The sequence below is a fragment of the Salarias fasciatus genome, chromosome 16 (assembly GCF_902148845.1).
Source record: "Salarias fasciatus chromosome 16, fSalaFa1.1, whole genome shotgun sequence".
In the NCBI taxonomy this organism is placed as follows: Eukaryota; Metazoa; Chordata; class Actinopteri; order Blenniiformes; family Blenniidae; genus Salarias; species Salarias fasciatus.
Window position 1 is genome coordinate 8485903 of NC_043760.1, and position 14833 is coordinate 8500735.

Below are 14833 nucleotides of genomic sequence, written 5' to 3' on the forward strand. Positions count from 1 at the left end.
CTTAACCATGCAATTTTGCACACTTCAAAGTAGACGGTTGGTGTGTTTCACTTTGTGTTCTGAAGGGACTACTTCAGGTTACTGTCTGTTTGGCTCCATTAGCAACCATCACAAAGGGCTCATGGGTGTTGGGTCAGTCCAGGGTTGCATTTATGAAAGGAGGGGGGAGTGATGGATGGAGAGAGAAAGATACTTTGGGTAGATGACAAACGTTGAGACAGATTGTTGGCAGAGCTCAGCAGCTTCTCCTCTTAGCTGTAATGATGACGACAACCTTTGAGGAAGCTGATCTCTGCTTCCCACAACTCAACTCGTCCTGCAGGAAGATCATGCGTCCTAATTCGGTGTCCATGCTCATCTACATCACCCTGTCCTCCATCTCTGTGGTCACTGTGGTTTTGAACCTGCTGGTCATCATCTCCATCTCCCATTTCAAGTAGCTCCATTTGATAAATGTATATGATGAAAAGAGTTTGTTACTTCACACAGTGATCAGCTTGTTGCTCTGTTATTTTTCCAGGAAGCTGCACACTCCCACCAACCTCCTCCTCCTCTCTATGGCTGTCTCTGATTTCTTTGTGGGCCTCCTCATGGTGTTTCAGATCATCCTCATTGACGGCTGCTGGTTCCTGGGTGATCTCATGTGTGTTGTGTATTTTGTGTTGGACTATATTTCCACCTCAGTCTCAATTGGAACAATGGTGCTCATATCGATCGACCGCTATGTGGCCATTTGTTATCCTCTACTTTACGCCACCAAAGTCACTCAGAACAGGGTCCAGATCTGTGTTTCAGTGTGCTGGATGGCTTCTGTTCTCTGTCATTGTCTGATACTAAAAGATAATATTGAACAGCCGGGCAGGTATAATACTTGTCTTGGGGAGTGTGTGGTTGTTATTGAATATTATGCTGCGATCGCAGATGTTTTTATATCCTTCATCGGCCCTGTGACTGTTATTGTGATTCTGTATGCGAGAATATTTTCTGTGGTTGTGTCTCAGGCTCATGCTATCAGAGCTCATATTAAAGACGTCACACTTCAGGGTTCAGTCAGAATAACTGTGAAGAAATCTGAGGTGAAGGCAGCCAGGACTCTGGGAGTTGTTGTTGTTGTGTTTCTAATATGTGTCTGCCCCTATTTCTGTATTACACTTTCAGGTGACGGTGCTGTGGTCAGTGCTTCATCTGCTGCTTTTGTCACGTGTTTGTTCTATATAAATTCCTGTCTAAACCCTCTGATTTATGCTTTTTTCTACCCCTGGTTCAGAAACTGCATCAGAGCCATTGTTACTCTCCAGATCCTGAAGTCTGGATCATGTGACGCCAACATACTGTGTCGATCAAAGAAATGATCAAGACTGAAGAGTTTTGCCACTATTGACAAGAGCTACTGGAAAAAAAAAAATCACATTTAAAGTCATGATATTTTTTTATTTTCAGGTTTTCACAACATTGTGTAAATAAATGTTTGTCAACCCTGTACACATATGTGGAAGCTGGATTATAAGCATGACAAATGAATCTACCAAAGAAATCTGCCTGCTTTTTTGTTTTTGGTTAAACAAATTTGTCTTCATTTGCAGAAATGCTCCCAGCCTGAGAAATGTATTTTCATGTCTCTGTTAGTGCATTGTAGTGTGGATCAACTTCTTTCCTATACAACTGTTGCATTGTTGGATTGCTGACCTATAGAAATTGAACAATTACATTTTCTAATTGAAAATATTTACCTTTGTGACTGCTGTGCTGATTTCTTGACTCAATACATCATGGTTGATGCATTCAATAAGACGTCGATTGAATCTATTCAGAACACTTTTGGGGACTCGGCATCAAGCAGTTTGGGGGTATACTATAGCAGGTAGTTGAAACTATAATTTAACTACAGTTTGATTATAAATGTGATCTGATCATCAGGTTTGGGATACAAATCATAATTTGGTAATCTGGATGAAAGTGATTCAAAAATATTAATACTAAATCAGACAAAAAAACCATCACTTTACCTGAGTTAGAAATGCACTTTAGTTGTGGAGCATGGTTGAGGATACAGATTAAGCTCAGATGAGTATAATCAGATGCCATTAACTGGTTGCGCTGCTCACAGAAAGGACATTGTAAGAATAAAGGAAATAGAGCCAGTAAACGTTTTGGTATCAGGTTTGAACAGTTCTGAAGTGGAGCACATTTTATTTCATTTGCGATGAGGATGAATCATTTAATATGCAAGTAGATGCTTTTGTGTGAAAATTTCTTATTCCCGAAATACGTTCCTAGTATCGAAAGTCTTTTATTTGTCCCACATGGTGAAATTGCAGTTTTCCAGCAGCAGTATAACAAACAGAGAAAAGAAATATAAATAGAATAGAAATGTGACAATTTTAAAAGCCAACCATACATAAAAAAACTTAATATAAATTTAGGACACATATGTACAATATAAAAGAAATATTTGAGAAACACAAAAAGATATATACACAGGGAGTTGCACAGAGCTGAATGGAGGAGATTTCACTGGTTGGATGTTTGCACATGATAGATGATTGTATTGACATTTAGGAGAGTGCGTGGTGGATATATAGCTGGACCTGCTTCAGAGACAGCAGCACTACTAGGCACCCGGCAAACTAGTCTTCAGTCTCCAGCACAGCTGGTTCAAGGCCTTCAGACTGTAGTTTTCCTATTCCCTGTCTCTAGTCCCCCAGTTCCCATTCTGTAGTCTCTAGTCTTCCAGTTCCCAGTCTGTGGTCTCCAGTTTTCTAGTTCCCAGTCTCTAGACTCTAGTGTTCCGAGTTCCCAGTCTGTAGTCTCCAGTGTTCAGAGTTCCAAGGCTGTAGTTTCTTGTGTTCCAAGCTCCCAGTCTGTAGTCTGTTCCGAGTTCCAAGTTCTGTTTTGGCTTTCTACTCCTGTTCGGAGTTTTGAGTTAATTATCTTAGTCCTGTTCTGAGTTTCTAGTCCTGGATCTATAATAGACCCACCTCAACTCCACCCTTGTCAATGTCTGCATTTGGGTCCACCTGCTTGCTTTGACACCTGACAGAGTTGGCTCAAATTGCACTGCAGACATTTCCAGCATGTCACCAGATCAAAGGGGGGCCCAGAAAATTGCCATGGGCAGGGCCAAGATAGGCAGGACCCATGGCTCTGGAGCCAAGGGGATAGCGCTCCACCAACATCCGAGGGGTTTGCCCCTCACATCCCCAGGAATTAGGCCTCTGCATCACCACCCCCACTCTAAAGCAGAGCTGAGCCACTGTACTCTGCTCCAGCCCCACCCAAGAAGAAGCATCATAAAAGTTGCTCTGGACCATTGAACCCAGAACAACACATGGCAACACCGCAAGTGCAATCATGTACCCCATGATATCCAGCCCTCCAAAACACCACCAACACACCCATGCAGTACAGACCCAAAACGAACAATAACCCTGGCACCAGCGGTCCTCCAACAAAACATCGCCAACACACAAAGAATGCCCCCTTCCCACCGACGTTTTACAGTCAACATGCCACAAGCCCAACTCTCCTGAAATCATCCACCAGCAGAAACAACACTGATTCCCATGTGCAGCTGGCAGCGTGATAGCCCAGCAGCACACAGGAAACACCTGTAAACCACAAGGCCACTTCAACAGTGATGGAAGACGCCACAAAAAAAAATTACCCTTCTGCTACTGGTGCTAGAAGAGCCACCAAAATCACATCAATCCCCACACATCCCCCGCTAACCACATTACATCACGTGGCCCCACACCAAACAAACATACCCACCTCCCACCTCTTGAATGAATCCCCACAAGCAACAAAATCACTCCAATACATTCGCAGGTCAATCAATTACCCACCACACAACCACAAAAAGAGGCTCGTGGACCACACCACAGTCACCATAAACACAAAAACATCCCTCCATACTTCCTATATGACCAAGAACATTCAACAACTCCACTGAAATGCACTGTAGATCAATGGAGCCTAAGAACTGACAGGCATTTCTGTAGCTGGTCCCTCAAGTCCTTCATTTGCAGACCCCTTCTTGTACCCTGACTGTATGACTAAACAGCACTGTATGACTTCCTCCACAAACATGTCCAGCGCCATTATACAGCATTTTGTGCTTTGGGGGGCTCAGTTCTGCATACAGTCATACAATGGTGAATGCAAGCAAACGAAAGTGGAAAAGACTTCATTTTCACCTAACTGTTTTCATGTAAACAGGGTCGAACACTTGCTAAAGTGTCGTCTGCACCCAATGCCATTTGTGATATTATTTGTGGTTGATAACCTTCATAACACATGAATGTGCAATCTGTTTACTTGTGCATGCAATTTGGCACAATTCAAAGTAGACAGGCAGTAAAACTGGCTGTCGGTGTGTTTCACTTTGTGTTCTGAAGGGACTACTTCAGGTTACTGTCTGTTTGGCTCCGCTGGCAACCATCACAGAGGCCTCATGGGTGTTGGGTCAGTCCAGGGCTGCATTTATGAAAGGAGGGGGGAGTGATGGATAGAGAGAGAAAGGTACTTTAGGTAGATGACAAACGTTGAGACAGATTGTTGGCAGAGCTCAGCAGCTTCTCCTCTTAGCTGTAATGATGACGACAACCTTTGAGGAAGATGATCTCTGCTTCCCACAACTCAACTCGTCCTGCAGGAAGATCATGCGTCCTAATTCGGTGTCCATGCTCATCTACATCACCCTGTCCTCCATGTCTGTGGTCACCGTGGTTCTTAACCTGCTGGTCATCATCTCCATCTCCCATTTCAAGTAGCTCCATTTGATAAATGTATATGACGAAAATAGTTTGTTAGTTCACACAGTGATCAGCTTGTTGCTCTGTTATTTTTCCAGGAAGCTGCACACTCCCACCAACCTCCTCCTCCTCTCTCTGGCTGTCTCTGATTTCTTTGTGGGCCTCCTCATGGTGTTTCAGATCATCCTTACAGACGGCTGCTGGTTCCTGGGTGATCTCATGTGTGTTGTGTATTTTGTGTTGGACTATATTTCCACCTCAGTCTCAATAGGAACCATGGTGCTCATATCGATCGACCGCTATGTGGCCATTTATTATCCTCTACTGTATCCCACCAAAGTCACTCAGAACAGGGTCAAGATCTGTGTTTCAGTGTGCTGGATGGCTTCTGTTCTCTGTCATTGTCTGATACTAAAAGATAATGTTGAACAGCCGGGCAGGTATAATACTTGTCTTGGGGAGTGTGTGGTTGTTATTGAATATTATGCTGGGATCGCAGATGTTATTATATCCTTCATTGGCCCTGTGACTGTTATTGTGATTCTGTATGTGAGAATATTTGCTGTGGTTGTGTCTCAGGCTCGTGCTGTGAGGTCTCATATTAAAGACGTCACACTTCAGGGTTCAGTCAGAATAACTGTGAAGAAATCTGAGGTGAAGGCAGCCAGGACTCTGGGAGTTGTTGTTGTTGTTTTTCTAATATGTGTCTGCCCTTATTTCAGTGTTACACTTTCAGGTGATGATGCTGTGGTCAGTGCCTCATCTGCTGCCTTCGTAATGTGTTTGTTCTATATTAATTCTTGTTTAAACCCTCTGATTTATGCCTTTTTCTACCCCTGGTTCAGAAACTGCATCAGAGCCATTGTTACTCTCCAGATCCTGAAGTCTGGATCATGTGATGCCAACATACTGTGTCGATCAAAGAAATGATCAAGACTGAAGAGTTTTGCCGCTATTGACAATAACTACTAGAGAATAATCACATTTAATGTCTTTTCTTTAAATTTTAATTTAGGTTTTCATAACATTGTGTAAATAAATGTTTGTCAACCCTGTACACATGTGTGGAAGCTTCATTATAAGCATGACAAATGTATCTGCCAAAGAAATCTGTCTGCTTTTTTGTTTTTGTTAGACAAATTTGCCTTCATTAGCTGAAATGCTCCCAGCCTGAGAAATGTATTTTCATGTCTCTCATGTGATGTACAGAAATTGAAAAATTAAATGTTGTTTTAATTAAAAATACTTACCTTTGTGACTGCGGTGCTGATTTCTTGACTCGATACATCATGGTTGATGCATTCAATAAGACGTCGATTTAATCTATTCAGAACACTTTTGGGGACTCGGCATCAGACAGGTTGGAGTATACTATAGCAGGGAGTTGAAACTATAATTTAACTACAGTTCAATTATAATAGTTATAAAGGTCTGGGTGAAAATGATCATCAGGTTTGGGATGCAAATCATAATTTGGGAATCCGGATGAAAATGATTCAAAATTATTTTTTGACAGACACATATGTACAATATAATAGAAAAATGTGAGAAACACAAAAAGATATATACACAGCGAGTTGTACAGAGCTGAATGGATGAGATTTCAGTGGTTGGGTGTTTGCACATGATATATTAAGATTGTATTGACATTTAGGAGAGTGCGTGGTGGATCAAATCAAATCAAATCAAATCAAACTTTGTTTGTATAGCACTTTTTCATATTTATAAGAACAACACAAAGTGCTGAACAGTAAAAACAGTAATAAAAACAAAAGAAATAAAAACCGCACCATCAAGTAGTACACACACACACACACACACAGACACACACACACACACACACACACACACACACACACACACACACACACACACACACACATTTTTTTGCGCACAGCAAAGCAGAGGAGACATGGCATGGCACTAAGCATCATGGGAAAACACTACCAGTGGGGCCGTTCACACCAGGAGAAGGCGGTGGTCATTAATACTGGGGCCCCAGTGCTCGACCCGGATATATAGCTGGACCTGCTTCAGAGACAGCGGCACTACTAGGCACCCGGCAAACTCGTCTTCACTCTCAAGCACAGCTGGTTCAAGGCCTTCAGACTGTAGTTTTCCTATTCCCTGTCTCTCGTCCCCCAGTTCTCATTCTGTAGTCTCTCGTCTTCCAGTTCCCAGTCTGTAGTCTCTAGTTTTCCAGTTCCCATTCTGTAGTCTCTAGTTTTCCAGTTCCCAGTCTCTAGACTCTGGTGTTATTGGTTCCCAGTCAGTAGTCTCTTGTGCTCCAAGCTCCCAGTCTGTAGTCTCTAGTGTTCCGAGTTCCTAGTTCTGTGTTGGGTCTCTCGTCCTGTTCCGAGTTTCGAGCTCCTTTCCCCGTGTTTAGTTTCTAGCCCTGAATGTATAATAAACCCACCTCAACTCCACCCTTGTCAATGTCTGCATTTTGGTCAACCTGCTTGCTTTGACAACTGACAGAGTTGGCCCAAATCACACTGCCGACATGTCCAGCATGTCACCAGATCAAATGTGGCCCCAGCAAACCGCCATGGGCAGGACCACATCCCAAACCGAGGGGGCACCAGAAAGAGGGAACCAGAAAGACCACCCCCAGCCACGAGAGGCCCGGAGGAGAAGCGGAGGGAAACCAGACCCCAGAAGATGCCACCAGGCCAAGAAGGGCAGGACCCATGGCTCTGGAGCCAAGGGAGTAGCGCTCCACCAACCCCCATGGTATTAGCCCTTCATGCCCCCAGGAATTAAGCCCCTCCACCACCATCCCCACTCCAAAGCAGAGCTGAGTCACTGTACCCTGGCCCAGCCACACCAAATACTCAACATCACCAAAACCGCTCTGGACTATTGAACCCAGAACAACACTTAGTAACACCACTGGCCCAATCACAGGCCCATGTACCTGGCCCCCCCCAAAAACACCAACACACCCATACTGTACAGACCCAGACAGAACCATAGCACTGGCACCAGCAGTCCTCCAACAAAATATCACCAACACACAAGGGATGCCCCCTTCTCACCGACGTTTGACAGACAACATGCCACCAGCCCAACTCCCCTGATAGCATCAACCAGCAGTAACAACACTGATTCCCATGCACAGCTGGCAGCTTGTTAGCACAGCAGCATGCAGGAACCACCTGTAAACCTCAAGGCCACTTCAACAGTGATGGAAGACACCACAAAAATTTCCAGTATAGCTGGACCTGCTTCAGAGACATCAGCACTACTAGGCACCCGGCAAACTAGGTCTGCTCACCTCACCCATGTCCAGCTCTCCCGGCTTAGCAGTCTCTGGTACAGCCGGCTCTGGATCTCCAGATCTGCTGCGTCTGGCACAGCTGACACCAGATGTCGAAGTCTGCAGTCTCCAGTGCAGCCAGCTCCAGCCCTTCAGACTCTCCAGTGCAACCGGCGCCAGACCTTCAGTTTGTAGTCTTCCAATTCTCTGTTTCTAATCCCCCAGTTCCCAGCCTGTAGTCTCTCGTGTTCCAAGTTACTAGTCCTGTTTTGAGTTTCCAATCTTGGTCTGAGTTTTGAGTTCCTTGTCCTAGTCCTGCTCCTAGTTTGTTGTCCTGGATGTTCCATCTCAACTCCACCCTTGTGAATGTCTGCATTTGGGTCCATCTGCTTGCTTTGACACTTGTCAGAGTTGGCCCAAATCACACTGCAGACATTTCCAGCACACCACCATATCAAAGGGGGCCCCAGCAAACTGACATGGACAGGGCCACACCCCAAACCCACGGTGCACCAGAGAGAGGGAACAGGGAAGACCATCCCCAGCCAGAGGGGGTCCACAGGAGAAGGGGAGGGGACACCAAACCCCAGTAGATCCCAGCAGGCCAAGATGGCTCCAGAGCTCCATGGCTCTGGAGCCAAGGGGGTAGTGCTCCACCAGCTCCCATGGGGTTTGCCCCTCATGTCCCCAGGAATTAAGCCTCTTCATCACCATCCCCACTCTAAAGCAGAGCTGAGTCACTGTACCCTGATCCAACCCGCACCCAAAATGAAGCATCATCAAATATTCTCTGGACCACTAAAACCCAGAGCAACACATGGCAACACCGCAAGTGCAATCTGTCACGGGTGCAGGATGGAAGGACCCACACACAGGCAGCCAAGTGGAGTTGAAAGCTCATTTATTTCCAGGAACTCAGGAACTCAGGAATGGAGCTGAGCTGGTGCAGGCCAGGACACATGACGGAGCACGCGGACGAACCCACAAGGAGCCGACCAGAAACAGCAGGATGGCCAGACTTAAATTGGGGGGAGGACACAGGTGCCACACATTGGGGCAGTAACGAGAGAGGCAGGAGAATGTGAGGGCATACAGAAAACAGGAAGACAGGACATGCACATGACAAAACAGGACCGGAGCACCCCCATCAGGTTGCAGGGGCTCAGGGCATGACAGTATCCCCCTCCCAATGTGCGCCTCCTGACACAACATGAGGCAACAACCCCAGGCGGGTGAGGGGAAGCAGATGCGACGGCCTCAAACGGGGCCCAGACTCTGCAGCAGACGGGGGACTCGGGACTGGGGACACAGACTCTGCAGCAGCAACCAGGAATGAGAACAGAAGTTCTCCGTCAGAAGTGGGGGAAACGGTTGCCAGACGATCCGGGGGCAAGCTTCTTTCGCCTGCAGTGGCCCGGACCGGCATACGATCTGGGGGTTAGTTTCTTCGCCGGCGGGGCCCGGGGCACATGATCCGGGGTCGAGCCTCGCCGGCACACAATCCGGGGACAAGCTTCTTTCGCCGGCGGGGGCCATAGGCACACGATCCGGTGGCGAGCAGCTTCACCGGCGGGGGTCCTCCAGACCAGCAGTCCTCCAACAAAACATCGCCAGCACACAAAGGATGCCCCCTTCCCACCGATGTTTGACAGTCATACTCCATACCTCCATACTTCCTATATGACCGAGAACATTCAACAACTCCACTGAAATGCACTGCAGATCAATGGAACCTAAGAACCGACAGGCATTTCTGTAGCTGGTCACTCAAGTCCTTCATTTGCAGACCCCTTGCTGTACCCTGACTGTATGACTAATCATCACTGTATGACTTCCTCCACCAACATGTCCAGTTCCATGATACAACATTTTGTGCTTTGGGGGGCTCAGTTCTGCAGACAGTCATACAATGGTGACTGCAAGCAAACAAAAGTGGAAAAGACTTCATTTCCACCTAACTGTTTTCATGAAAACAGGGCTGAAAGTGTCATCTGAACCCAATGCCATTTGTGATATTATTCGTGTTTGATCCCCTACATAACACACAAATGTGCAGTTTGTTTGCTTGAGCATGCAATTTGGCACACTTCAAAGTAGACAGGCAGTAAAAGTGCCTGTCGGTGTGTTTCACTTTGTGTTCTGTAGGGACTAAGTCAGATTCCTTTCTGTTGGGCTCCATTGGTAAAAAAAGGCAGAGGCCTCATGGGTGTTGGGTCTGTCCATGGTTGCATTTATGAAAGGAGGGGGGAGTGATGAAAGGAGAAGGAAAGGTATTTTAGGTACGGGGATAACATTGAGACAGATTGTTAGCAGAGCTCAGCAGCTTCTCCTCTTAGTTGTAATGATGACAACTACCTTTGAGGAAGATGATCTCTGCTTCCCACAACTCAACTCGTCCTGCAGGAAGATCATACGTCCTCCCTCACTGTCCATGCTCATCTACATCACCCTGTCCTCCATCTCTGTGGTCACCGTGGTTCTGAACCTGCTGGTCATCATTTCACTCTGCCACTTCAAGTAGATCAATTAGATCAGTTTATATGAAAAAAAAAACAAACAAACAACCTGTTTGTTATTTCACACAGTGATCAGCTTGTTCCTCTGTTATTTTTCCAGGAAGCTGCACACTCCCACCAACCTCCTCCTCCTCTCTCTGGCTGTCTCTGATTTCTTTGTGGGCCTCCTCATGGTGTTTCAGATCATCCTCATTGACGGCTGCTGGTTCCTGGGTGACCTCATGTGTGCTGTGTATTTTGTTTTGGACTACGCTGTAACTGCAGCCTCAATTGGAACAATGGTGCTCATATCGATCGACCGCTATGTGGCCATTTGTTATCCTCTACTGTATCCCACCAAAGTCACTCAGACCAGGGTCAAGATCTGTGTTTCAGTGTGTTGGGTGGCTTGTTTTCTCTCTCATTGTCTGATACTAAAAGATAATATTGAACAGCCGGGCAGGTATAATACTTGTATTGGGGAGTGTGTGGCTGTTATTGAATATTATGCTGGGATCGCAGATGTTTTTATATCCTTCATCGGCCCTGTGACTGTTATTGCAATTCTCTATGTGAGAATATTTGTAGTAGCTGTGTCTCAGGCCCGTGCTATGAGGTCTCATATTAAAGACGTCACACTTCAGGGTTCAGTGAGAATAACTGTGAAGAAATCTGAGGTGAAGGCAGCCAGGACTCTGGGAGTTGTTGTTGTTGTGTTTCTGATATGTGTCTGCCCTTATTTCTGTGTTACACTTTCAGGTGACGATGCTGTGGTCAGTGCTTCATCTGCTGCCTTCGTAATGTGTTTGTTCTACGTTAATTCTTGTTTAAACCCTCTGATTTATGCCTTTTTCTACCCCTGGTTCAGAAACTGCATCAGAGTCATTGTTACTCTCCAGATCCTGAAGCCTGGATCATGTGACACTAACATACTACGCAAATAAAAGAAATGTTCACAAGATAACAAGAAATCTAAAGAGGACTTAAAACATGTTGTTAATATCTCTAAGCTAACAAAATATTGAGCATAGGGCTGTTGTGATATTGTAATGAAGATGATGCTCTCTTCCAACTAGCTGTCAATGATTTTATTGTGAGATATTTTCTGTAATTTTTCGTGTCTTTCAAACTTTGACCTTGTGACTGCATGGCACGAGCTGCTGTATTTACCTTTTTTAATCTCCCTTCTCTAGCCTCAATGGTGTCTGGATTTTTTTTCTTTTGACTCTATGGAAGGTGTTAGCAGAGGCTAGTCATTCCAATTAATTTTCATTCATTTTACTAAACTTATGCACTTAGGTTAAAAAAAGAGGGCTTCTTGCCTGAAGAGCAGATATAGAGCAAGATATCCCATTATTTACAGAGTTAAAACCCGTTGGAGTGGTTATGTGATTCAATGTGTGTCATATTGTTGTGTTTATTGAATTGTAATCATGTTCCGATTGTAATAATTCTGTTGCCATGACAATACTGAAATGTTCAGTGTCTTGCCAGTGTGCTGCACACCTGTAACATGTTAAGTACTACTGTCAGGTTCCCATTTACCTTGCTTCAATCAGTTAAAGAAAATGTAACTTTATTTATTGTGTTTGTTACCCACAAGATGCAGGAGTGCTCAAAACTTGCTTCACCCACACTTGGAATTAAACTACTTATACATGACTGCCAGTGACTGAACAACTCTGTCTTTTCAAACGATCTCCAGTTTGAAGTTTTTGTGTTGATCAGTGTAACATGGACAGACACGCTGCAGTGTGGAGCCAGTCCCAGCGGGTTCTGAATGAAGTTACAAGGGAAACACAGAGATACAGACAAAAATACACACAAATACATGTCATCCCTTCACCTGATGGGAGGACACTGGAGCACCTGAGGAAAAACAACGCTTGCAAGGTGAGAACAGGTGATGTCCACCAAGAAGTTTGCAGCCCAAATATTATTAGTAAATATTTATAAAATTGATCATACACATGACTTAGATCCTGATCAATGAATATTGTGTCATAGTAGTGAACAGAGTAGTGAGGAAAATGAGGATGCTATTTCATATAATATGATATTTCATACAAAATATACTGGTATTTTTGTGGTTTATTCATTATTTTTGAATTGCTGCCTTTGTCCCTCATGTGGCCTGAACCGTGAACTGGTCCAGTGACTGTCGTTCCCTTGGACCTCATTTAAAAAAGTTTCCCCGATCAAAAGTGTTTCCCAGCTGCAGCGCGGTGTTTACATATCAGTTTTCTTTCTAGAATAAATGATTTTGTTATATCCTGTACATTACGTGTTGCTCTCTTTATTTTAATACAGTGTCATGTTGCACGGCGATCAGCCTTCTACCCTTATGAAACAAACATACTGCAGCAGAATGGTAAATATCATGCAATCTATTAGGGAATATATTCCCCATATATGAGTTTAGGGATTGACGCTGGCTTGCTGCTGAGGGTGCTGTGCATGGGTTTCCTTGACCTGGCCAGCTGGGAGGGGCTCCCCACCTTGGTGTGGGGGTCTCTCGGTCAGGCGGGGTGGAGGAGCCAGGTGCTGGCTTCCTGGCAGTCTTAACCTATGAGTTCTCATGTGGATGGTCCGAATAGTCTGGGGCTCTCACTGCCTATTTTAAGCAGTGAGAATGAGTGTGTGTGTGTGTGTGTTTGTCGGTTTATGTGTACGTATGTGCTTGTGCCAATAGCGTCACAATAAAAACCTAACTGGTTAGCATGTGTTGTTTTGACAAGTTCCCATAATACTTTGCGTCTTGGTCACATGATGAAGCAGTACCTTACCAAAGGCCTTATCAATATACTGTGTGAGAGGTGTGTGTGCACATATTCTTTAATGGTGAGAATACTGTAGCGGCCGTGGGGGCCTCTGGGGGTCGCTGCCCATATTGACTGTGCGCTGGGGGCCGCTAGGCATTATGGGTGGAAGTGTTCTGGATTTTTGGGACTCTTTTGTGGGGGTTTTATGTGTTTATGGCGATTGCGTTATTCATCATTATGTTCTGCATTTGTGTTCCTGTGTTCTATTGTGTTGCTTTTATTTTCATTTCGTGTTGGACCGTGAGTTAGGGGGTGTTGCTGGAAGAGTGATGTTGCCGGTGTGCTTGGTTGTTTTAACAAAAAAGCCCTGGTTGAGTGTGAGCAGTAGCCCGCCTCTTCAATTGCTGCTCGACACTACAATACTTTGATAAGGCCCGCAGTGAATCCACAAATGTAACAGTAAGAAAATACACTTAATAAAGAACCTAAAAAGATCTTGTGTTTTTAGTGAGAACAAAGTGTCTTTTAGAAGAACATTGTGCAAGCTCCATTAACATGGTCAAGGAAAAGCAAAATCCGTTTTAACCAATGGAATGAATGATGAAAGAAATCTGTCAGAGATGAACGTAATTAGGGACAAAATTCATTCTTCTGTGAAAAGTATTTCAGAAGTCAGTTTAGTTGTCCCTGAATGCGATTTTGTGGAGACAGGGCTGCAGGAGGGCACTCGGGAGTATGAACCTGTCAAAGGCTGCTGGTCCCGATGGCATCCAGGGGAGGGTACTGAAGAGCTGTGCAGACCAGCTGCCAGAGGTTTGTATTTAGCATTTTTAACCTCCCCAGCTGCCGAAAATCTGCCACTATGGCACCCGTCCCTAAGACACAGTCAGTCAGCAGTCTGAATGATTACAGACCTGCAGCACATAGAAATCTCACTACTTGTTAAACTTGGCCAGCATCAGTTTGCACACAAAGCCTGCAGGTTCACAAGTGATAGCATCAACTCAGCCCTCCACACAGTAGTCCTATTTAGATGGTCTAAAACTCTTCCTTATAATCAGATTGTAGAATCAAACGGATTGTAAATGTCTCATATAAATACCGAGGTGAATCCGATTAACTGGGATCATGGTCAATTTCAGATTGAATTGACTGAAAATCTGCTTAATGCCTGATATAAACAGGTGAAGCTGGGATCGTGTCGCAGCGGCTGCCAGTCTTAACACTGCTGAATGAATCATTCAGTTATGAAGGGTTGAAATTAAAAATGGAGGAGCAGAAACTCTTTTTCTTTTGATGCTTTTGATAGAATTTAGTTTATTTCTTATATACTGCATTTTCTCAACTGTTAACTATTCATTCTTTATTAATAAAAATAATATATGCTTCAAATAAAAAAACAGGTGCAAGATTTAAAATCATTGTTTTGCTTTATTGATGTTATTGAGTCACAATAACACATCTTATGCTGTTACACACACATGGTTTCTGTATGGAATACAGGTTTCTCTACATTATAAGGATCATTTATGCAACAGTTGAACTTTTTCACTCACTTCATTA

The 14833-nt window shown here is 44.5% G+C and overlaps 3 protein-coding genes across 3 annotated transcripts; all 3 read left to right on the forward strand.

The window, feature by feature from the left end:
• Window positions 1-263: 263 nt before the first annotated feature.
• On the forward strand, window positions 264-1352 carry LOC115403350 (trace amine-associated receptor 13c-like). Its single transcript, XM_030112217.1, has 2 exons — window positions 264-436; window positions 521-1352. Exons 1-2 carry the CDS (start codon window positions 264-266, stop codon window positions 1350-1352), a joined length of 1005 nt encoding a protein of 334 aa, XP_029968077.1.
• Window positions 1353-4595: 3243 nt separating this feature from the next.
• Window positions 4596-5684, forward strand: LOC115403351 (trace amine-associated receptor 13c-like). The gene is made up of 2 exons (XM_030112218.1): window positions 4596-4768; window positions 4853-5684. The coding sequence occupies exons 1-2, from the start codon at window positions 4596-4598 to the stop codon at window positions 5682-5684; spliced, it is 1005 nt and encodes a 334-aa protein (XP_029968078.1).
• Window positions 5685-10357: 4673 nt separating this feature from the next.
• On the forward strand, window positions 10358-11452 carry LOC115403352 (trace amine-associated receptor 13c-like). The gene is made up of 2 exons (XM_030112219.1): window positions 10358-10530; window positions 10630-11452. The coding sequence occupies exons 1-2, from the start codon at window positions 10358-10360 to the stop codon at window positions 11450-11452; spliced, it is 996 nt and encodes a 331-aa protein (XP_029968079.1).
• The last annotated feature ends 3381 nt before the right edge of the window (window positions 11453-14833 follow it).